Raw genomic sequence first — 25,424 nt, 5'->3', positions numbered from 1 at the left:
AGGGTTTCTCCACGATGGTTCTCCCTATGAATCGCCTTACTCGGAATGAGACTCCATTTGTCTAGACTCACGAGTGTGAGGAATGCTTTCAGGAGTTGAAGGAGAGACTGATTATTGCACCTGTGTTGGTCCTTCCTGATCCTGCGCTTGAGATTGAGCTTTACATCGACGCCTCCGGGAAGGGGCTAAGTTGTGTGTTGATGCAGTTGGGCAAGGTGATTTCTTATGCTACGAGGCAGCTGAAACCTCATGAGGAGAACTACCCTACTCATGATTTAGAGTTGGCTGTTATTGTGTTTGCTTTCAAGATTTGGAGGCATTATCTTTTTGGTTTGAAGTTCGTGGTGTTCAGTGACCACAAAAGTCTGAAGTATCTTTTCGACCAGAAGGAGCTGAACATGAGGCAGAGAAGATGGATGGAGTTTATAAAGGATTACGACTTTGAGTTGAAGTACCATCCTGGCAAGGCCAATGTGGAAGCTGATGCTTTGAGCCGGGAGCTCATCCAGTTTGTTACTTGGTAACTTTGACGTGATTGAGAAGTTCCAAAACCTGGCAGTGACTGCTCCGCATAAGGGTATACTTCTCGAGATAGAAGCAGCAGACGTCGTGAATGAGCTGTTAGAAAATATCAAAGAGGCACAAGTTCAGAGAGAGTGTCTGGATTATGTGAAGAACCAAGACGGTGTGTCTTGGAATGATGATGGACTTCTTTTGTTTCAGCAGAGGATCGTGGTTCCTCGAGGTCCGTTGACCGAAGAGGTTATGGCAGAGGCCCATAAGGGCCAGTTTTCTATCCACCCTGGTGCTACTAAGATGTATCAAGACCTGAAGAAGAACTTCTGGTGGACAGGCATGAAGAAAGATGTTGCTGTCTTTGTGTCCAAGTGTTTGGTTTGTCAGAAGGTGAAGATTGAACATCAGAGGCCGTCTAGTGAACTTCAACCTCTTGAAGTACCACAATGGAAGTGGGAAGGTATTTCCATGGACTTCGTGGTGGGATTGCCAAAGACTTAGGCGGGTTGTGACTCTATCTGGGTCATTGTGGACAGACTGACGAAGTCTGCCCATTTTCTTCCAGTGAAGGTGAGCTTCACTACAGAGCAGTTGGCCAAGCTTTATGTTCGCGAGATTGTGAGGCTTCACGGGGTGCCCAAGAGTATCATCAGTGATAGGGACCCGAAGTTCACATCTCGGTTCTGGGAGGCACTGGAGAAGGCTTTTGGTACGCAGTTGAGATTGAGTACCGCCTATCACCCTCAGACTGATGGACAGACTGAGAGGACCATCCGGACCTTGGAGGACATGTTGCGAGCTTGCACGTTGGAGCAGGGCCCGGCATGGGATAGGTACCTTCCGTTGGTTGAGTTTTCTTACAACAACAGCTTTCATGCTAGCCTGGGCATGGCGCCCTACGAAGCACTGTATGGTAGGATGTGTCGGACTCCTACTTGTTGGTCTGAGGTTGGGGACAAGGAGCTTTTTGGCTTGGACTTTGTCCAAGATACCACCCAGCAGGCGCAGAATCGCCAGAATAGCTACTATGATGTCAAGCATCGTCCACTGGAGTTCAGTGAGGGTGAGCACGTGTTTGTGAGACTTTCACCTGTCACCGGTGTTGGTCGGGCACTCGGAGTGAGGAAGCTGAGCCCGCGATATATTGGGCCATACCAGATCATTGGTAGAGCAGGACCAGTTGCCTACCGGCTTGCCTTGCCTCCGAACTTGGCCAACATCCACGACGTGTTTCACGTGTCTCAGCTTTGGAAGTACATAGCATATCTGTCGCACGTGGTACAACCTGATGATGTGGAGGTTCGGGAGAACCTAAAGACTCCCGTCGGATCACTCAAGATTCTCGATCGTGGCGAGAAGCAGCTGAGGAGCAAGATCATTCTGATGGTCAAAGTGCAATGGACCGGAAGAACTCCTGAGGAGTGTACTTGGGAGCGTGAGGACGAGCTTCTCCGGCAGTATCCCGAGTTTCGAGACAGGTATGTTTTCTGATTTTGAGGACAAAATCCTAAAAAGGTGGGGTGAATGTAAGAACCTGCACCGTTAAATAAGGAATTTAACTGATTAATTATGTTAAATTAGGAAATAATTCCATAATTGACCCTAATAATTATTAAGAGGCTTTAATAATTATGATAAGTGATTAAGAATGCTGAAAGTCATTTTTCGGAAGAAAAGTGCAGATACCGGTTCTGCTAGTCGGTATAAATGCGTACCGAATAAGTATCCCAGAAAATTATAATAAGTGTATGATAATTCCTAGAATAATATATATGACTTTTAAAACGAGTTTCAAGTTAAAATAATGAGAGCTGGTGCCAGAAACTGATACTGGCTATGAAAAGCGCGTACCGGAAAGGTGCTCCGAAAAATATTATAAAAATATGATAATTCATGTAAAATTGAGTAGGTTAAGAATCCAAAGATTGGGATTAAAATGCTAAGCGTAGAAATTAAATTTAATAATGCGTGTTTAAGTGTGAGTGAGCTATAAATACTCTTATTATGGGCACAAAACCCTAGACTCCTTCATTCCTACGTGAGAGAGGCTGGTCAGCTTGTGTGTGTGCATTTTTCCATTTCTTTCTTCTCTTGTTCTTGACAAAAACTCAACCTTGAACCCATTTCTTGGTTGTTTCATCATCCTAAACACTTGGTGTGAGTGAGAGGCATCATTGTGGGTGACTGAGGAGTGAGGGTGTTCTTCAGTGGTTTTTCGGCTGCTGTGTGTGAGGTTTTGAGGCTGACTTTGGTTGGTGGAGCTTTTGTCATGGCACATGGTGATCCAAGGAGTGATCTTTGAGTGCAAGAACCCACCTTTGTCTCCATTTTTCGTGTTGGGAACTAAGTGAGAACCTTTGGTGTTGGTGGGGAGCCCCAAGAGCATCCCTATTTTCTGTTTGAAGCTTGGGTGAGTGGTTCAACATTTAATCTTGAATCTTTGAGCTTAAAAATGGAACCTTGATGCATGTATTGGTTAAAAGATGATAACCTAATGTTGGGTAATGTCTAACACACCTAGAAATGCATGTTTTAGTGTCTTTAATCGGTAAAAACCCAACCTTGGAAGGATATCTTCACGAAATGCAGAAACTGCATTTTGTCATGAAATATCCGGATATCTGATCGTGAGATATCCGGATATGGGAATCGGGATATCCGGATATGGGGATCTGGATATCCGGATATTGATATCCGGATATGTACAGTGAGATATCTGGATATGCCCCGAGGAATATCCGGATATTCTGGGATTTCGTAGAGCAGTAGCTGTGCTGTGTGTACAATAGGCTATTGGTGGTTTGTAGATCCTAAATTGATGAAGTTGAACTTCTGTAATTAATGAACTAAGTCAGAATCATGTGATTAAGGGCTTGTGGCTTTGTTAGAAGCCTTAAGACGTAAAACGTAAAGGAAAGACGTTGTCTTTGAGTGTATGCTTGTAGAGTTTGATTAATGATGTATTATTGGTCCATAACAGATTGTGATACTATTGTGTTTGGGCTTTGAGATTGTGGACTCTTGGCTTGGATAGCTAGCTTGCAAGGTAAGCTTTCGTGTCCTCGGTTTAGCCATGTTGTGGTTCTACCATGTCCCGTGGGGGTATGGTTATATGCATGTTGTGTTACATGCTTTTGATGTTTTGGAAATGCTATTGGGCTATTATATGCTAGTTTCTTTATGATATGCATGTGGTGTTCCACCTATACGGTAAGCCTGAGTAGGTGGTACATACAACACGGTGAGGCTGTGGGTGAGGTGCAAGCGGTGTTCCTTGTACTACATGTAGGTGATAGACGTATTCTTGCATTTCTCTGGCCAGTAGAATAGTTATAACACACATGGCATGAATACATGTTGCACTGCATAATTTTGGAACTGATATTGATATTACTGCTTTTCGAACTTATATTGCACATGTAAGTGAGCTTGGGGTGGAAGATCCTTGAGGACCCCTTGTGTTACTGAAATTTCTAGTTTAGAGATCTCACCCCACGTTTGGGGAATGCTTATTTCAGGATCAGGTAATGTGGGGGTTGAGGCCCCAAGCGGCAGGAGGCCGGAGCTGAGTTAGATATTGATGATATTATATGCTGACATGTTGGATGCTGGATATGCTTGCTGCTTTTATGCTTTTAGCTTCATTTTATGATTTTGGATTATCTTGTTGAGACTCTGTCGTTTATGCTGTTGATTTGGTGATCATGGAGATTGTCCATGCCACGTAGACTTGTTATGTCTTGTTTTAGTTGGAGTTGTAATAATGTATCAGGATTATTGTCCGGTTTACGTGGTGTAATGTCGTGACATAGATACTCACTTTATATTTTATATTGAGGTATTTCAGTTAGTTGTCTTGCAATTTACATACATGCATTGTTTTTATGAAATTGATTAAGTAATCTACTTGGCTAAGTATAATGACGTCATAATTGGGAAAAAAAGATATTCCGCAATTTTTAATTAAGCGCAGCTTAATACGATAGTATGATAACATTATCGGGTATACACGGGGTGTTACAACACACTTCAACATTCTTTGAAGAAATAGAAGATGGTTTTATGAGGGTGAAAGTAGTATTATTCCTATCCAACTCATCACTCCCATCGTCACGGTAAGCATATCTGTCAAGAACAGACATAAATTAAAGAACATAAAAAACAATGCGAAATAATATGTACAGAGAGGAAGAATAGAAGGGAAAACTCATCTTGCTCTTGCAGACATTAAAGATAGAAAATAGAAGAACTTTAAGATAAAGGAGAAATTTTTACCGTGTTAAATTTTGAGATGGTTCTCAAAAAGCACAGATAACACACAGGAGAGAAAAAGACAGAACTTACCAAAAGGCTGGGATGATCTACGCATTATGCCATTGCACGTTGTATACTTTAAAGTTAAGACATTTTATTATATCATTTCATTCATTCAAGATATTAGATTATGGAGAAAATACTTGTAGAAGAAAAACAGATAGAGAAGAATGTTATACCTTCCTCTGAGGAAGTACAAAAGCAATATCCCAATGATTCTAAATCATCCCGTAAGTTTTGTTCTACAACAAAGCTGCAAAAAAAAAAAAAAGCAAAAATATTATATATTCATGTGATAGAAAACCATTTGAGAAGATGAAGAAGATAAACACATAGATAAGAGAAAAAATATGTGCACAAAAACTCATTAACAAATAAAAAATCCAATAACACATATCCTATTTATGCACAAAATATTTGCATTTTTTTACAAAATATTTTCGTTTTTTTAATGATTATTTTCTAACAAAATAGTTTTTTTTATGCAGCATTGATATAGTTAACAGTTACCCATGTAGAAAGTAATGGGATAATAAATTAGCTGTCTGCCACAATAAATTGTCCAAATATTTTTCCAACATTACAAAGTTTAAAATTAAAAATTTAAATTTAAATGAAATTCAAAATTTAAAATAAATATTTCAGAAAGCAATGAGTTATTATTAATTTGAAAATTCCAATGTAGAAAGTAGTGAGATTTTAAAATTAGACGATCAAAAAACAATAAGATTTTTGTTTTTAAATTAGACGTTTGAAATCCTTTTTATCCTTTTTAAACAGATATTAAAATTTAAAGTTTAAATTAGTTAGTTTTTGTTTTAGTCAAATTTAGAATTTAAATTTTAAAAATACAAACCAATCGTTCAAAAAACAGTGAATATTTTGTTTTTAAATTAGACGCTCGAAATCCATTTTATCCTTTTTAAATAGATATTAAAATTTAAAGTTTAAATTAGTTAGTTTTTGTTTGAGTCAAATTTAGAATTTAAATTTTAAAAATACAAACCAAACGTTCAAAAAATAGTAAATATTTTGTTTTTAAATTAGAAGCTCAAAATCCTTTTTATCCTTTTTAAAAAGATACTAAAATTTAAAGTTTAAATTTGTTAATTTTTGTTTGAGTCAAATTTAGAATTTAAATTTTAAAAATACAAACCAAGCGTTCAAAAAACAGTAAATATTTTTTTTTTAAATTAGACGCTCGAAATCATTTTTATCCTTTTTAAAGACATATTAAATTTTAAAGTTTAAATTAGTTAGTTTTTGTTTGAGTCAAATTTAGAATTTAGATTTTAAAAATACAAACCAAGCGTTCAAAAAACTGTAAATATTTTGTTTTTAAATTAGACGCTCGAAATCCTTTTTAATCAGATATTAAAATTTAAAGTTTAAATTTGTTAGTTTTTGTTTGAGTCAAATTTAGAATTTAAATTTTAAAAATATAATCCAAGCTCGACCCTGCCCAGTCCACTTTCAGGAAATTACTTTTAAAATTAATTTTTAAAAATGTTTATGATAATTAGTTTTTTTTAAATTATTTGTACGAAATTCTTTTACCCTTTTGTATTATTATTATTATTATGTTTTCAAAAAAAAAATTTAAAAAAAAAATCAATAATATTCATTTTTTGTAAAGGATATTGATTTCAAGGCTAATTATGATAAATTTAATTAGAAGATAAAAAACTTCATATGCCTGTATTATATTTTGGAATTGAAGAGCTATCAATTTCTCTTCTAGTTCATATTCTCAACATGAGCATATAAAACAGAGCTTTTCAATGCCTAACTAAATTGAATTAGGCTAGGCACTTATACAATGGGCACAAACAAAATTAAAAAAGTAGAAGTATAAATTAATATTGATAATTAAAGTAAAAAATTCCTAAAAGAAAAATTGCTTTGAAACTATGTTGCTGGGTTGCACTGGTCTAGCATCTGACACACTTCAACATTCTTTGAAGAAATAGAAGATGGTTTTATGAGGTCAAAGTAGTATCATTCATATCTAACTCATCACTCCCATCGTCATGATAAGCATATATGTCAAGAACAGACATAAATTAAAGAACATCAACAACAATGCGAAACAAATTATGTACGGATAGGAAGAATAGAAGGGAAAAATCATCTTGCTCTTGCAGACATTAAAGATAGAAAATAGAAGAACTTTAAGATAAAGAAATTTTTTTTACCGTGTTGAATTTTGAGATGGTGCTCAAAAAGCACATATAACACACAGGAGAGAAAAAGACAGAACTTACCAAAAGGCTGGGATGATCTACGCATTATGCCATTGGTCGTTGTATACTTTAAAGTTAAGACATTTTATTATATCATTTCATTCATTCATGATATTAGATTATGGAGAAAATACTTATAGAAGAAAAACAGATAGAGAAGAATGTCATACCTTCCTCTGAGGAAGTACAAAAGCAATATCCTAGTGATTCCAAATCATCCCGTCAGTTTTGTTCTACAACAAAGCTGCAAAAAAAAAAAGCAAAAATATTACATGTTCATGTGATAGAACAACAATCTGATAAGATGAAGAAGATAAACACATAAATAAGAGAAGAAATCTGTGCACAACAGTTAATTACCAAATGAAAAAACCAATAACACATATCCTATTTATACACAAAATATTTGCATTTTTTACAAAATATTTTTTTTTTAATGATAATTTTTTAACAAAAAAGTAATGGAATAATAAATGAGCTGTCTACCACCAACAATTGTTGACATATTTTCTCACCCTTTAAAATTCAAATTCAAATTCAAAATTCAAAATTCAAAATTCAAATTCAAAATTCAAAATCAAGATTTCAGAAAGTAGCGAGACATTAAATGAGTTGTCTGCCACTAACAATTGTTAACATATTTTTTCAATTGAATTTAATTACAAATTCAATTTTATTTAATATATTTTTATTTATTTTTTATCGAAGAAGGAAAGATTTTAAATATTTTGTAGTATGAATACAAAGCTGAGAGTGAAAAAAAAACGACACGTAAACAAACTTAGCAAATAATGAATTTCCTTTAGAATATTAGATGCTGGTTGGACGATGGAAGATAAATGTTTACTTTGAAATGTACATACAAATTGTACTAGAGTTTCAAAATTCTATATTATTGCTTCCAATGTGACTTGATAAGAAAAGTACATTACGCTTCATTATCATGCTATGACACCGTTCCCTCGCCCAAAAAAGGTACATGCTCGGGTAAGTTGGAACCTGACCTTATTTATTGATCTGAGCTATAATTCCATGCAATGCTCATGCAAGTTCCGTCGGAGAGCACATTCCAATTATTTTTGCAAGATTATTTGTAAAATATTAGATTTTAATTAAAGATTAATTTTAACATGTATTAAGAATAATAATAAAAATATAAATTTCTGTATAATGAAAAAATTATTTAATTCAATTTAAAAATTGAGTTACCCAAATTGAGTGAATTTCAGATAAATTTGTACAAGAGAAATAATAATGAGAACATCGAACAAAATGTTATTTTTTGGCAAATGCCGGCGTAGCTCCAATCTACTCCTGTCGTAATTCTGACATACATATCTTGTTTTTGATCTTGAAAGCAATGTATCATATGTTAATTAATTAGTAATTGATGTTTAAACAACTATGTCCAACTATACAAGTTATGTGTTGATTGATCAAGCGCACAGTTAGGCTTTCTTTAACAAATATATAGGACTACAAGGCCAGGAAAGCACGCACTATTTTTTATTAGTATATGGATGTGGTGCTTTTATATTGTGAATCATGATGAGAACTCGGAAACAGGGTTGGTATTTGATGGCAATTATTTGATTGAATTTCGAATTTGTAGATAACGTGGACCATGGATTAAATTAAATGATATTTGATGGAAAATATTTGATTAAAAGCAATTTGATTCGATCGATGGCATTAGACCATTAGTTGCGTTGTCAATTGTCCCCGATTCTTGGATCCAGTGGAATGAAGTTGTCTTCAGCTTCTTTGATCAGGTTGTGTAATTGCTTTCTACATAACTTTTAAGAAATTCGTTACACTGTCCGTGTTACGAAACCCAAATAAAAAATGAATAAAGAAATATATCCTATATTTGGAACAAGGTTTAGGATCCTCTGCACTTTTTTTAAACAGCAGAATGTGCAATTCACAATCTAGAAGTTAAATGTTTACATGGTTCTGTTCGGTACTAATGAACAGAATATCTCTAGAGTATATGCTCAGAGATATCTAGAAGATAGATATCCGATTGGCTTAGCTGATACTCCAATCACTACGTACTATCAATAGGCATGTAGCTAAGATGTGAGTGTGTGCACAGTATTGACAATAATAATAAATAGGTCAAAAATTGTGTACTGTGACCTTTAGCCTTATATTTATAGAAGTTACCTCTTGTGCTTGGGTTGATGAGATCTCTCAGTTAGTATGATATCTGTCTTGTTGATGGGATCAAGGGATCTTATCTCTTGATTCCTTCTGTATTGTGTTGTTGAAATTTTCTTAAGTTATTCTTTGTATATACCCTATTAATCTTTAATTGGAGATATGATTAGGATATGGATTTAGTTCATAACAGATTCAGATTTATTGTATTTTTTAATAAACTACACAATATTCATTCCCTTTGAACAACCTCACAATATTGATGTTTGAAGTTGTTAATGGATACTTAGATGGTATGATTATTTTGAAACAAGTTAAATGAAATGAACAACTCATGTGAACAGTCACTTTGGACGTGCTAACAAAAAACAAAATATTACTTTTAGACTTGGAATGTGTTAGTTAAATATTTTGAAATTAGCAAGCTATCATTTTCAATTTTTCTTTTCATTTTTAAAAGGTGGGAACCGCCACATTAAAGAGACTAATTAAGTCCATGTATTGTAGGATTTGTAGAATTCCAGCACACAACAGCGAAATCATGTCCAAAACTGGGCTCGACCATTCCCACTGGAATCAGGATCAGCTGGCCACAATATCTCCGAGTTTCTAGGATAGGATTCGAGTCAATGGAAGAATTATTTGAAAAGTCTTAAGTCTAGATATACCCTTACTTAATCAATGTAGAGATTGATATTCGATGAGCTTTTCCCATTATATTATACTCTTTGATCATTACAGCAGTACTATTTATTTGCCGAATTATTGATTAATTTACATCTGTTCTCACTTCTTAGCAAACGACAAAAGTATCACCCCTGCAACGTAGAATATGCATTTGATTATTTTGTGGACTCTTTAATATGCCGGTTGGAGGGGCCACACTATCACTGAATCGTAAGTTTTTCTCCACCACACGTGCCCTTTGGGAATTGGCCAAAAATTTCTCGAGTCAATGGAAACTCAGTATTTCACCAAAAAAAAATGGGAAGGAGGGGACTCTCCTTTAAAACCAAGCTTATCACTCATATTTGGAAATTGACAACTTACCAACTGGTAATTGATTGCAAATATCAACTCACAATATCACAAACATATGCTTGCATTATTGCACTATTTTTTTAAAAAAAATTGCTAATGGGTTGTATGATAAGCTCTTGTTGTTTGCTTATTGGTTAAGATTTTCAAATGAGAAATTGAAAAGGAAGGATATATAAGAAAATAACTTAGTAAAAAAAAATGTACAAAAGGGTAAAAGGGAGTTAGGCAAATAACCTTGAGTGAGGATTGAGACAGGGCTGATCAGGGACCACATGCTGAAGAATGGTCCTTTGATTTGCAAACCCTTGATCAAAATTTCAATGTCTAGTTGGTGAAGAACACCGCCAAAGTCCACAAAACAAACAATTGGTGGAGGTATTAATTTGTCAGCTTGAAATAGGCTCTCTAAAATATAAAATGGGTTAAGTCTATTATTCTTCATTGAAAGATAGGGTTCTATATTGTTGTGTCTAGGCCAGTTCACATAATTATAAACCCGTGAGCATCAAAGTGCTACTGCTCTAAGTTTGGATACAGTGAGGTCGAGTGGACAAAAAATGTTACAACAACGAAATATATAAGCAGTGTCTACCGGGGTGACCAACAACGTTGAAAGCTGTGCCATATATATCTATTGATCAGTAAGCTTCTTCTCCATCTTAGAACAATGTTCATTAAGATCTTTATCGTACACGAATGCAAGTTCCAAAGAATCATTCTCAGTTCAGTTGAGATATAATTATATATGCATATGTGGGGTGTTGTGGTTAATTTGGGTGTGTGGCTAATTTTCTTCTTCCATGTATTTTGAGTAATGGCCACTTTAACAATCATTACTATCATCAGCTAGATGACATTTAAATACCAAAACTCATTAGATTTTTGCTTCTGACTTCTCTTCCGGGATATTTATTGTCTTCAGCTGTTTTGATTGCAGGAGGAGTTTAGATATGGAGATTTCATCAACCAGAGGGTTAACTGAACTGGTAAGATATATATATATCTCTTGTAAATAATTATTCTTGAAACAAAGGTAGATAAATTTATACTCTGCAAGTTCATAGTGGATCATTTAGTACATTGACAGTGACTAACTTTATTTTGGAACCATTTAACACATGGAGATTTAAATTCTGGCATTTGGTTGAGAAACAAGGCAAATATTTAATTAATAGGTGAAATATGGATATACTTGAATCTTTCTGGCTAGAGCTTCGTTGATGAAATTTCTATGAACCTTGTGAATGTTTTGCATAGTGAGTATATATAACGTTTTCTGATTTAGCAGGGGATAATAGAGGATCCTAACTTTCTCCATCAGTGGCACTTAAGCTCTATTGACACTTCTAGCTTAACATCTGCTACTTTAGGAGAGACTTTGCAAAAATATTCATTCTCTAATGACCCAAACTTCAACCCCAAAACTTCCATGGAAACTTCACCCACTGGAATTGAAAGACCCGCAAAACAGCTCAAAAACAACAGCTGGAATCACAACAAAAGTCCTCAGACATCAGAGACGCAATTTGATTCTTGTTCAAATCTTCTTTCATTTGTTGATTTGAATTACACAAGTCAACTGGGACTAGTGAAGCCTAAGGTGGAGATGGTGTGTCCTAAAATGGATTACACTACTCCTGCAGACATGTTGATCTCTCAAGGAACCTTGGAGAATCAAAACTATGTCTTCAAAACTTGCCACGAGGCCAAAAAGACTGGGACACGTCCTAAACTTTCTCAACACCATGACCACATAATAGCTGAAAGGAAGCGGCGAGAGAAGCTCAGCCAGCGGTTCATTGCTCTATCTGCTCTTGTTCCGGGCCTAAAGAAGGTATCAAATATTATTGATGTGCTTTTTGTCATTATAATTCCGAGTTTACTGCTTCTGTCTTGTTATAAATTGAACATATGTTGGAGTATTCAGAGATGAACTACCAACTAATTAACATATAGAAATTTATCGATGTAAAAAATCAATTCAACTCAATAGCTTAAATTGTTACGGGAAGGTCACTATTATATTTCTGTAACGCGTCAAAAACTTAACTTGTTAAGTGAGATTATATCAATAGTTTTATATTATATTTCTCGACAATTACTTATCAAGCTTTATAATATTGATTTCTTCTTACTTCATCCTGCAGGCTACTTTTAATCTAAAACCATCTTTAAAGAATTTAAACCTTTATTTTTGTATGGGGGATGGGGGCAGTTGTGGACAGCTACAATGTCAATTTAACTTTACATTGGATATACATCGGTCTCATTTTTCAATTTCCTACTAACAGATGGACAAGGCTTCAGTTCTTGGAGATGCTATCAAGTACTTGAAGCAAATGCAAGAGAAAGTGAGTGCTCTTGAGGAGGAACAGAAGAGGAAGAAAACTGTGGAATCTGTGGTAATTGTGAAGAAATCTCAAATATCTAATGATGCTGAAGACTGTTCTTCGGATGCTGCTGGTGGTACATTTGACGAGGCACTACCTGAAATTGAAGCACGATTTTGTGAAAGAAATGTCCTCATAAGAGTACACTGTGAGAAGAATAAAGGAGTTGTAGAAAAAACAATCAGCGAAATTGAGAAACTCCATCTAAAAGTCATCAATACCAGTGCCTTGACATTTGGGAGTTTTGCCCTTGATATAACCATTATTGCTCAGGTAATTTCTGTTCCTATTCTATTGGCTGAAAGAAGCAATATCACACAGACCGAATATATATATATATATATATATATATATATATATATATATATATATATATATATATTTCTGCAACCACTTTAGATAAGTTTATCTACAGCTACTTATTTATAACTATTTTCTTTCGGGAGAACACAGTTATAAAGCATAACTGTAGATAAATTTATCTAAAGTAGCTGCAAAAATGTTTACCCTATATATATATAGGCAAAATGATTTCTGCAGCCGCTGCACCTACAGCAAGCCAGGATCCGCTTCCGGATCCTGTTTTTTTTTTTTTAAAAAAAAAAAAGCTGTGAGGCTCACTTTTCTGTATCAGCTGCAGAAATGTTAAGCCCATATATATATATATATATATATATATATATATATATATATTGAATTAAGTTCCATATATACCAGCAAATAATAAACAAATTTAAGTGTTGACTATATATGTTGATGATACTAAATGCTCAGTTGTTTATCATTTTCTACAATAATTGTAGTTTTTTTTTTATCAATAAGGGAATTATTTTTGCAATTTGCAGATGGATACGGAATTTTGCATGAAAGTGAAGGATCTTGTGAGAAACCTACGCTCAGCTTATTCATCTTTCATGTGAAGAAGTTTCATATTTATTTAGTTGACTACCACGTTATACAGAATCTATCGATCTTCCCCAAAAGCTTCAGAAGTATAGTAGTGCAATAAGCTATATTACAGTTTCAAGTTTATGTTCTTTTCAGTAATAATTCTATTTACAAGGCCTGCATGTAATGTCTGCCATCTTAATGAAACCATCTATGCTCGGACAGGTTCATTTTGCAGGAGGGTTTTTCTAGTCATATATTTTCTTTTTGCATGGTCAACTTGTTGACCGTGTTATTAACTATCACCCTCCTGTTTCACGAGTTAATGTAGTGCTTCTTAGGGCTGTTTTGGCAGGAGGTTGAAGTTCAACTCTACTCGTTTTCTGTCCTTTTCTTACCTAAATTTTTTGACTAATAAGCCTTTGTTGAGTAACTTATTATTTTTCTTAGTGGTCTTGAGCTGCTTCTTTTTTTTTTTTGGTGGAAAAAATTGTGCTTGTAAAAGTTTGGTCAACAATTGATAGTAATGGAATAATTTAACCCAAGGATATATTTTCTCACACCCTCACCCCTCAAGGAAGGAAGAATTTTTTTTTCCTTTTTTTCTTTTTGGTTGCTTTAGGAATTGCTGGTAAAAAGATTCAAAGTTCATGTTTTTTATGTTTCATTAATATTGCACTGTAAACAAATTACTTTAGTTAAATTCATTTTTTACTCTAAAGAAGAAAATATTGATATATTAATTTGATATCCTGATTTTGTGAATGTATGAAGTTCAGGAATTGATTTCCGACAGTTACTGGTAAATGGTTCTTCGTATAATCAGTCATATTGGCCAATATCTACTTCTGAGAATTCTGGAAAATAATGGAAAGAGATTATGACAAGATCATTGGAAACTTCGGGCATCTAGTACAATCATATGTGCATTTTCACAAAAGGAAAAAGTTCATACGATCATACAAAAAAAAAAAAAAAACAAAAGAAGGAAAAAAAAAAGAGTTCGTTTGCACATAATTAAAAAATGTTCCTGAGTTCATATACGTACTATATATGAGACTTTTTATGTTCTTCTACCGGCATTTGAACCTGGACAACGAGGAAATTGTTCTACAACAATTGCCACATCGACCACAAATGCCGGTCTATATATGAGACTTTACTAGACGTTCAATTATAAAACTTTTTGTAGGGTTCTTATATTGGCATGTGAGATATCCTAATATCAAATAATCCCATCTTTGAAGTTTGATACAAGAATATAAATCCCACAAAATATACATTACACTCAACGAAAATTTAGATACTGACTTTTCTAAGCATCCTTACCTCTTGTGCCAACAAAACTTCAAATGTAACATCGACTAAGGTATGCAGAGGCGGTTATTTTAGGAAATTGAGGTGATTAAAACCGCCTCTAAATGCTTGGATCGGATGTTCATAAATTAATAAATCAAATTTTCTTTCTTTCTTTTTAATCAAATTTCCATATTTATAATCACAAGTGTTTTCCATTAGAATAATTTATAACCTCTCGTAATCTAATTATAATTGGTTGCAATAAAGTAGGGCAAAAAAATTTAAATATTATTTTTTTAATAAATAATTACGCAAATGTAGTCGTTTTGAAACTATTTATGCAGATATAGAAGTCAAACATACCCACATGGGGCGTGACCCATTGTAGAGAGACACGCTCATATGAGGCGTGACCTAAGAGAGAGATACGCCCACATGGGGTGTGACCCATTGTAGAGAGACACGCCCAACAGGGGCGTGACCTCCCTGGTCTATATAAGAATAACATAGCTATGTCAACATAGCATAACTATTGAGTTCTTAACTTATGGGCTACCGAAAAATAGATACATCTTATTTGTATAGGTAGTATATAGCTATCTTCAACTGTACATTCTTATACATACACATTGTGACAGAGCTACGTTGGTGCCCACAGGTACTTTAGCATTGTCTAATTTAGCCACGTTTCAAGCGTAACAAAATAAATGTAGTAAACCACGTTTCAAATTTTTTGAAAATTAGTCACATTTTGGACGTAGCTATATAATCCTAGCTATCTTGGCACTGGCTAAATTTTTTGGCACCGGCGAAAATGTCTCACCGGCTTCGCCACTGCATACACAGTCTCTGGATCGCTCTTGTTCAGGTATTAATTCGATTCATTCATATATCCCTCCCGCTGGAAGCCTGTCAGGAGTCGCTCCTTATCTGTAGCTCATCTCTTTCGCATCGGCGATCACTTCCCGCCCTTATCAGCGCCCTTGATATTACATCTTACAACATGAGAAATATTAATCGTACGGACAAACAAAATTCTACCTATCAAAGATTTAGTACAACTACATCTTCAAAAACACGAACTTGCGATCACTAAAGGATAGTAGTTATGTTTAACCAAATAAGCTAAATATGAGAATACATTTAAATTTGGGTAGGGATATGCAAAATAACCAAAAAAATTGAACCGAACTGTGAACTGCACTTAAAATAACTGGTTTTTAAAAATAAGTTCATGAACCGAACTGGTTTTTAAATAACTAGTTTATGAACCGAACCGTTTTCGAATTGAACCGAACTATTTTGAACCGAACCGAACTGATTTTTATTACTTTGTTTCTTCAGTTTTTAATTTTTCTTTTCTTTTCTTTTTAAGAATAGGGTCGACCCGAACTGGTTCCAACTGAACATAATTGTTTTCAAACCGAACAGGATCGATTTTGAACCAAACAGAACCATTTAAACCAATTCGTTTAGGTTCTTCAAAAAATTCAATTCGATTCGACTCATGTACATCCCTAAATTTGGGTAGGGGATACTCCTTGTAGCTTGAGGTGGCCTCGACTTCCCCTTCTATGTTTTAATTATGGGTTTTATTAAAGGGTTTTATATTTGTTAAGTTACATGATATAAGATAATTTTTCTACACACACTATTTTATGTGGGTTCCATTCCTTAATTTTTCTCTCTCTTTTCTTCTCTCTCCTCTCTTTTCTTAATTGTATGTGTAGGACAATTATGTAACATAACTTTTGATTTACCCTTTATTAAAATATGAATTAAATGAAGAGGGATGGCACTTGGCATGTAATGCCACCGGACAATTACATAACGCGGACAAAAGGATATAAAATTAACAACTGGATATGGACAATCAAGAAAACTTGCAATGCCAGCTTGAAATATTGCAGTTGTTTAGCCTTCATTAGATGTCATATCTATAATCTTGTAATTTATCTAAGCTCAATCCTTGTGAGATTTCCTTATAATCTCAGTCCCCACAAAAGATTGTGGTCTTATTACGACTGTTATCTGATAACTAAAAATTTAATTTCGTAATAATTGAGGTCATTAAATGTGATGATAAATAAATAGGAAAATATTTTCTCCTTTAAAAGAAAAAAATATTTTCTCTAAATAAATAGGTTATGATAAATAAATACTCTTGCTTTCCCTGACAGCATGCGATAACAGGAGACACTGGGCCACTGCCTCGCACATAAAAATAATCACTTTCAAATGGGCCTTACTTAAATAATGGGCGTCATTGTAAGTAAAAAACTCTTGTTGGCTGAATATTAGCTATTGGGCCTTACGATTTTTTTAATATATATCAACTAATGTCCAAAGTTTTTATAAATCCTCACTAATTTGGTTTTAGATTTGAATTTTTCTACTTTCTTTTGGAATTGCGACTTTCAGAAATTTAATTTATTATCTTTTGAGTAGGTCAAATCTTGAAATCTAATAATTAAGTTGCCACTAAACCAACAACTTGTGGGTCTTGTGAATTTTTTTATTTAACCTTGAGCTTAGTCGGAGAAACGAGGTTGTGGAGTGATCAGTTCAGAGAGATGATTGGTCCTGGAAGCTCCAACAGTTTTATAAATGGATAGCTTTTTTTTAACTGGGTTCCAACTAGCTTCGGAGAAAAGGATTTGTACCCACTCTTGGCATGTTGGGACCTCCTTCCTTCACCAAAATATTGAAGTCTAATTTCCCAAACCCTCTTCATATACCCTTCGGTTTCCTAATACAGGTCCATCTTTCATGTGAACTCCAATCTATTATCCGTGTATCCTTTCCTTTTCTTTTTTTGTGTGGAAATGTATTCCTTTTCTTTATCCATGAACAAAAATGCTTCCTGATTCCTCTATTAATCAATTTACTCGTGACAATAACATTGAACTTTCTAGGATGGCTTTGTTGTCGAGGACTTGGTTAACTCCATTAGAATTAACTAAATGGGCCTCTCTCAAACTTTATTATGTTATATTTAGTTCTTGTTCAAGGAAGTTATAGAATTTTTAAGCAAAATCTACAAAACTTTTGAAACCAATTATAACTTAAATGAACTCAAAACATATATTCTGAAAACTCAAATACAAGATAAAGGGCTTCTTTGAATTCTGTTTTGAAAAATAATTTTAAATTTTCAGAAAAAAAAACTTATTTGATAAGACATATTTTGTAAAATAAAAAAAAATAAAAAATTATAACTGTTTTATTGTTATTAGAATCAAATTTAGAAAATATATCTGAGTTATTTTTGTTTTATATTTTGACTTTTAACTCTCAAAACAAAAAATACAGAAAATACATATTTCATTTACTATTCTATTCTATAAAACTGTTTTTTTATAAATAAATAAATAAAAAAAGAATACAATCAAATAAACCCAAAGTAACTGAATTTTTTTAACAAGAATCTGATTAACTTTACATTTATGCAAGATAACTTCACTTCGATTTGAAAAAGGAAAAAAAAAAAATTATGCACATGTAATATACGTTTCACTGTAAATGAGATGGCATTTCCCAATGCATCAAGGTGTCGTGGTGTAGTTGATTATCACGGCAGTCTAACACACTGAAGGTCTCCGGTTCGAATCCGGACGACGCCAAATTTTATTAAACTCTTGTTTCCAAGTTTTTCCGAAGGAGTAACAAAACGACGTTGTGGCGGGCAATTACGAAAATGGCACGGGGACGCCGAGATCAAAGCCGCGTTATCCGAAAAACCCATACGAAAATATTGTCAGTTTTGTCACATGGCTCCACACCACGAATCCCCACCCAATCACATTCCTCCTCAAATAACTTTCTCGATTCTCATTTGTCCACGTCATCAGTACTAGAAGATTCCTCTACCCCCGTAGAATCCAAACGCATGTTAAAACCAAACGTGAAAAGACACACGCACGCACAATCGCCATTGTATTCATTCATACATCAATCGCTTTGGTGTTTCCAAATTCTGTATCATTATTGTCTGTTACGCCATGAATTCGCTTCTTCGCTTTGGGATCGTCCCTCTCGCTTTCCTTCTTCTTCTTCTTCTTCATTCTTCCCTCGCTTCCGTCATCAACCCCAAGGCTTTTTATGTACGTCCCTTTTAACTTCTCCTTTTACTTTTTTTTTTTTTTTTTTTTTGTGGTTCTGATTATTTATGTTTATGGTATTGTGTATGTAGGATTTGAAGGAATCGATTGTCGAAGGATTAGGGTTTTCACCCGAAGATTTCAAGATTACGGAGTTTGATCCTAGAGAGGCTCAGGTGGGGCATTCATTGGAGTACCAATTCGACCTTGAGATTGATCAAAAGGTTATTCCCTTCAAGCTCCTTGAAGATGTCAACCGCTGGGACTACGTTGATCTTCCAATTTTCCGGGTCGACGACCAAAACGGGTTGGTTCCGAAACCGGTTTCCGGTAATGGGTTGCCCGTTTTGGCTCCTTTCCAGCTTGCTGGACCTATGGAGCTCTGGGTTCAGGATGCAAAGGACATGAGGCTCTCTCTCCCTGTAAGTCTCTTGATTTCTTTGTATGGTCCACTTCAATTTAATTAATTAACCATTGTGTATATAATTTGGTTCTGTCCAGCTAGAATTTGAATTAGAACCTTTTTATAGTTAACATTAAAACCCTAATTTCTTTCATCTGTTGGGAGTTTTAAGAATTAAGAATTGTGGTGGTGTGACTGGTGTCATTCTTTATCTAGGTGAAATGATGAAAGGTCTATGTAGTTAGGTGGTCTTCTTCTGTATTGGGCAGGGATCATTAGAGTATATTTGGATTTGGATAATGTTAAAGTGAATTGTACTCTACCATCTTGATTGACATGATGTTGATTTCGTTTTGTAGCATGATGTGGATGCTGGTGTGTTAAAGAAAGTGATTTTGGCTGATGGTGCTGTGGTCACTGTCAAAGGTGCAAGATCAGTTAGTCTTCGCCAACCCCTTGATCTCCCCCTTCCCTTAAACCGAACTCAGAATGGATTTGCTGCTGGCCTTCTAACCTTGGCTGAGCAGCTCCGACATGCTTCTCGTACACAGGATGCTTCCCTCCTCTCGCTCCGCATTGTTGGTCCTACATCACTTGCAGCCCCTTCCTCAACGCCAACCTCTGATAGCAGGTTGAAGCTCAAGCGTCTTGCACCTGGTCTTGTCGAATTATCATCCCCGTCAAAGACCAAAGCAATTGAGGCCCTGTCTACGGTTGATCTCCAGGATGAAGCCCCTACACTCCTTACTCCAACTCAGTTTACTACACTATGGCCTCTTGCTTCCCTTAATGGATCAAATGCCAACTTGTTGGGTTTTGAGAAACTGCTATCCTCTGTGCTAGGTCCTAGGGCAAACAAGAAAGGTTCCTTCAGGTTGTTGAAAGCGGATGTTTCAGCCCAGACATTTGTAAAGATAGGATTCCAGGCAGAGAAGAAGCTCAAGGAAGGAGATGGGTTTAGTTTGGAGGGTTTCCCTGCGTGGAGGACTAAACCTGAGACGGTGAGGTTGCATTTTGAGGTGCTGGCTAAGGTTGATGGTGATAAAGTCATAGCAGAGAGAGTCGTGCCTGTAAACCCTGTAGTTGTGGAGGATACTGTGGCGCCTAATATGCTGACTGGGAATGTGACCATGTCAAAGATGCCTTTAGTTCACCCTCCGCCCGCCCCCTTCACCTTGTAATTTGTGGAAAGGGTTTGATTTTGTAATTACCAAAAGGAATTGTAGAGGAGAGAAGATATTCTTGTTTTACTTTTGATATATGTATACGATGTTCAAGAAACTTGTAAAAATGCCAAGTAATGAGAAAGTTGTTTTTTATGCGGAAAGTATGTTGTTTACTATTTTCAAAAATGAAATTAGCTAAAAGCTGGATGTATATTATCATACCTTTCATATTCATTCTGTGGACCCAATTGATATCTCTTCTGCTCCACCTCGACAAAGACGTACCTTGATTGCAAAGAAGGGAAGCTGTGTGACCTATTAAAGACATCAGCCACTCTAAAAGAGATCTGAAACAGAACATGAAGAACTTATATAAGAAAATTCATGATTTGAAAATTGGCACCTGAGAAGCAACAAAAGCACACTCCACCACCCCAGCTTCTCCTTTCAGACCAGGGAGGCATGAGTTGGTAAAATTGGCAGCTCCATATGCCTACATAATCAAGAGACTTCAATTAGTTAGTCTGTCCACTGGGAGTAGAAGGGATTCAATTAATAATGCTAGCTATTGTAGAGATAAGAAGATAAGCGATTAACCATTGATAGTGTTGCAGAACCGGCCCCGGCTTTGGCATGTAATATGAATGATCTTCATTGAATTATTATAAATCAATCACGACTAGAAATTAACGGGATTAAGATAACGGGATTAAGATTTTGTTAACATATTTTGCCAATCTTTCATGGATATGAAAAAAAGGATGCTCAGGAGAGAATATATATTAATAGACGTCCAGTAGCAAGTTTCATTTGATGACAATGTTTGAAGTTTGAACATCTTCCCTTTAGCAAGATTGGTACTGTGAAGGGTACATCACTGTTTAATGAGAAGGGTAATTGGTGCATATGGAATCCGAGTGATATTATTTTAGCAGATTAATATTACAGGGGATTACGTATCTGACAGTTGTAGTATCAAATAATATTTTCTCTAATAAAATATTACAGGGGATATGCCGATTTAACAAAAAAAGAGGAAGCATAAAAACTTTGACATTAAACATGTTCATTGTAGAAATCAATTAGAAGGGAGAGGAGTGAATTATTAATTATTAATGTATCAACAGTCAACAAGTCTTGCTTAAATATCCAAATCTATTTCTTGCTACCATTCCTTCTACTTCAGTCATATTTTCAGCTAATTGATTTGTATGACATCACATCAACTACTTGTGTTCCACCACTTTGGATGCAGCGAAACTACTGGGAGGCTAAACCTGTATGTAACCAAGTTTGAAGAAGGTTAAATGGCTGGTTCTACGATATAATGTATTTTAAATTTAAGGACGGACTTTGTACAATACCTTGACAATAGAGGCAATATTGTGTGTGACTCCTGCATGACCTCCCACCACTGGAACATCAACTTCTCTTGGATCAACTCCGAGTACCTCTGCCTGCAAGAAAAACAGTTGAGTAACACTTTTCTTTTACAATTCCACCAAAACAGTTACGTATATAGATCACACAACGTGAAATATCTGTTCTGTTCAACCATTATTATAATTGATATATTTCTCAAAACTATTCAAATTAACTACTTTAGTCAAACAATTAACTTAAAATGGAGGATTTCATGTTATTACTCGTTAGTTATAGCTGCAAGAGTTTGATTATATTCTTAGGCTATTAGTCTCCTTCTGCATATTTAAGTTTGCAACACAGCAGGAAGGAAATTCAATTATGAATCGTAGGCGGTTTGAATATAAAGCTTGTTATCAATATGGAGAACAGAAAGGTAACAACAGTTATGATCAATGCTTACCACAAAAGTGTTCGCCCTTGCAACATTGAGGGTTGTAACACCCAGTACAGTAGTCGCTTTAAATTATGTACAAGCTTTCTTGAAAACGTCTGCAGCAATTGTAACAGTGGAATTCACTGGATTACTAATCAAGTTCACAACAGTATTGGGTCAGAACTTGGCAATTCCTCCACAAAGGGTCTTCACAATTCCAGCATTTATTTTGAACAAATCATCCCTTGTCATTTCAGGCTTCCCCCCCCCCCCACACACACACACACACTCAAGCTGTGACTGCCCCAGGAAGCCATGCACCTAGAAACTCATTAACATTTCATAATGTGAACATATAAAGTAGCAAAACATAGTTCAATTTTTGATATAAAATGATTTCTAGCGACCCATTTTTTTCTTCTTAAACAAAAAATAAAAAAACTAATACGAAAGAGTTGGAGCTAGACTCAAATTTTATTACGCAATTAGTTGATAATCAATTGCAACATGATTTAAGAAAAATTACCACTACACCAGTGTCCATGTGACTGGCATCAGCTGTGACACCAGGGTACTTCACAACTTCATAAAGATGAAGAGCAGAAAGTAGTCGGTTCAAATGTCAGCAAAGCAAGGAAGATATCATGTCAATTAAACACGATCAAGCAGCATTCTCTGGAAATTTTGAAATGAAAAAAGATGAATATTCAACTTCTGGTTTTGATTTTTACATGACTCTTTGAATGAAAAGCTTTGAATTTTGAACTAGTAGTGTTCAAACTAAAGCAAACCAAAGGAAGAAACCTCGAATTTTGAAGGCAGAAGATGAGCTGAGATTCCTGCAATGCGCATTTTTGCTTCTGCATTAACTTCCATTTCTATGCTGCAACAGATGGATACAGATGAAGGAAGAGACTATGATCACAAACTTAAAAACAAATGCGGGGGACAAATTAATTCAAAGAGATAGGCTAACACCATTTGATTAAAAATAATACTACTATTAACATTTTGAATAATTGTAAGTTAATATACAAAAACAAAAAAAAGGATTTTGTTTGGTAAAATATATATAGCAGTATTTGATGGTATTTAGCAGTGTTTTAAAACCCCACCCCGCTCCCGGGTTGACCCGAGTCAACCCTAACCCCTCCCCTCTGATAGTTGGGGTCACAAGTTGTACCCTATATGCACATCGACCCCTCCGACCCCCGAAACTCAACCGGATTTCATTGACTCCCGGGTCAGAGAGGTCAAAGGGGGTCACTGCATGTTTTTTTTTTTTAAAAAAACTCCATAAAACAACTTCGTTTTATTAAAAAAATAAAACAAAAATGCTTGCAAACCTAAATCTAATCGTTCTCTTCTCTCCCAACGACCTATATGTCTTCAATCTTCACACCTCGCCGACGTGAATCTTCTAGAAAAGTTAAGAATTTTATCTATTCAAATGAAATCCTTACGGTCGTCGATGGAAATCAAAAACTCATTCTTATTTCCTTTAAATTTTCCTTTGTCAGGGATCTTCTCCAAAGAAGCAGAACCGGTTCAGCGTATTGATCCTATTAGAATATATGTTTTGTACTTTGGTATCTTGATACTTTAGTTAGGTTGTATAATATTGACTTGTGGTTGTATTTAGTGAATTATGTTAAGTATATTTTGAATCTTTGATGATTGGTGATTTGTTTTTTTAATATTTTTATATATGATATATATATTTATATTTTTTTAATATATAAAACCGGGTCAGCATAGTGACCCCCTGTTGAACCCGTGACTCCATGACCCCTGACCTCGACCGGGTCGATGTCTGGGACGGGTTTTTAAACACTGGTATTTAGTGTAAGTGAAAAACTATTCTCATGCTAATAAGTTTTTGCACCCTTTGATAATTGTGTCACATTTCTCTTTTCTTTTCTTTTTATTTTTTTATTTCTTTTCTTTTTATTTTTTTAGGTGATGGAGCTCACAAATTTATCTCTATGATATGAGATAACTTATCTCCTTTGACATGATATTAATAAAACCTGTAGTGTAATGAGCTATATCCTTTTTTGGGTCATGTGTTGTTTAGTAATTGGGCCATGAAAATCCATCTGAAGACTGTTGTGGGCTTTTATAGTTCCGGCAAGTTATATGGGCTTACTATACTACCAACCAATTAAGGAATTTGATCGACAGTGGGTTTCATTGGGCAAAGAGGCCCACAATCTTTGTCAAGTTTGACTACGGGTCAACATTCGGCTATGATGCATTGAATGAATTGAGAAGAAAAGTCCAACTCACACTCACCCCTTTGTTTAAGCAAGGAAAATGACAATTGAATGATTGAATCACCAATCAGAGCAAAAACACCAACTAATAACTCAAAACAAAAACTTTAACGTACACGTGAAAGTCAATTTTAATTAGCACATAAATTATACTCGACCTGATAATGAGTTCGTTGAATTTATAATAATCGAAGTATACTATTTGAATAGATTATAATTTCGATGCATGCTAGGTATATACCGGGTCATCTAATTTTATATTGTTACCTTATTTAATTGATTTTATTATATTAACAATTACATAAAATGATAGATTTATTAAATAATAAGATAAATAATTATTTGATAAAAATATAAAATATTTTTACCTTAACAATATATTAAAACTAAATTATTATTTAACATATTTATGTTTAATTTCCGCCGTATGTCCTTAATACTTTTTGTTAAATGTCCTACATTAAAATAAAGTGACTTTATTTCGCACTAAATATTTTGGTACAAGGGAATAAATTATATTAAAACTTGTGTAACATCTCATTATTTATAAATTTTTCTATATAAGCTATTTAAATTTCATTTTTACGAAAAATTTTCAATTATCTATAGATAAAAAATTAAGTAACAAATAGAATTACTAACTTCGTAATCAAAGTTACGAATATATTTTTCAAATGCAGAAATGCCTTTGTAATAAAAAAATTATTCAAATACGAAATACCTTATTCGTACGCATTTCCTACAAAGCTATACTTCGAAGTCCGAGTGTAAAGTCACATAGGTTATAAGTTTTCACTTGGGAGTTAATTTAGATTTCAAGAGTCTGA

At 34.7% G+C, this 25,424-nt stretch overlaps 2 protein-coding genes, 1 non-coding gene and 1 pseudogene across 4 annotated transcripts; 3 read left to right on the top strand and 1 right to left on the bottom strand.

Moving 5' to 3' along the window:
• Window positions 1-10,741: 10,741 nt before the first annotated feature.
• On the top strand, window positions 10,742-14,020 carry LOC133312865 (transcription factor bHLH25-like). Of its 2 annotated transcripts, none has more exons than XM_061514140.1 (5): window positions 10,742-10,918; window positions 11,215-11,263; window positions 11,566-12,111; window positions 12,569-12,940; window positions 13,513-14,020. In XM_061514140.1, exons 2-5 carry the CDS (start codon window positions 11,228-11,230, stop codon window positions 13,585-13,587), a joined length of 1,029 nt encoding a protein of 342 aa, XP_061370124.1. In that variant the 5' UTR covers window positions 10,742-10,918; window positions 11,215-11,227; the 3' UTR covers window positions 13,588-14,020. The 2 variants fall into 2 exon arrangements, with proteins under 2 accessions (XP_061370124.1, XP_061370125.1); XM_061514141.1 differs by having other exon boundaries at window positions 11,200-11,263.
• A 4,383-nt stretch (window positions 14,021-18,403) lies between these two features.
• TRNAV-AAC (transfer RNA valine (anticodon AAC)) lies at window positions 18,404-18,477 on the top strand. The gene has a single exon. It is a non-coding gene; the product is annotated as a tRNA-Val (tRNA).
• Window positions 18,478-18,791: 314 nt separating this feature from the next.
• Window positions 18,792-20,677, top strand: LOC133312832 (protein TUNICAMYCIN INDUCED 1). Its single transcript, XM_061514105.1, has 3 exons — window positions 18,792-18,957; window positions 19,047-19,376; window positions 19,717-20,677. Exons 1-3 carry the CDS (start codon window positions 18,856-18,858, stop codon window positions 20,536-20,538), a joined length of 1,254 nt encoding a protein of 417 aa, XP_061370089.1. The 5' UTR covers window positions 18,792-18,855; the 3' UTR covers window positions 20,539-20,677.
• A 37-nt stretch (window positions 20,678-20,714) lies between these two features.
• On the bottom strand, window positions 20,715-23,197 carry LOC133312859 (malate dehydrogenase 2, peroxisomal-like; annotated as a pseudogene).
• Window positions 23,198-25,424: the final 2,227 nt, after the last annotated feature.

This window comes from Gastrolobium bilobum, unplaced genomic scaffold (assembly GCF_033153095.1).
Source record: "Gastrolobium bilobum isolate Gb01-03AN ecotype WA unplaced genomic scaffold, APGP_CSIRO_Gbil_v1 utg12574, whole genome shotgun sequence".
Classification (NCBI taxonomy): Eukaryota; Viridiplantae; Streptophyta; class Magnoliopsida; order Fabales; family Fabaceae; genus Gastrolobium; species Gastrolobium bilobum.
The sequence above is the reverse complement of the archived record's forward strand: the minus strand, read 5'-3'. Positions and strand labels throughout refer to the sequence as shown.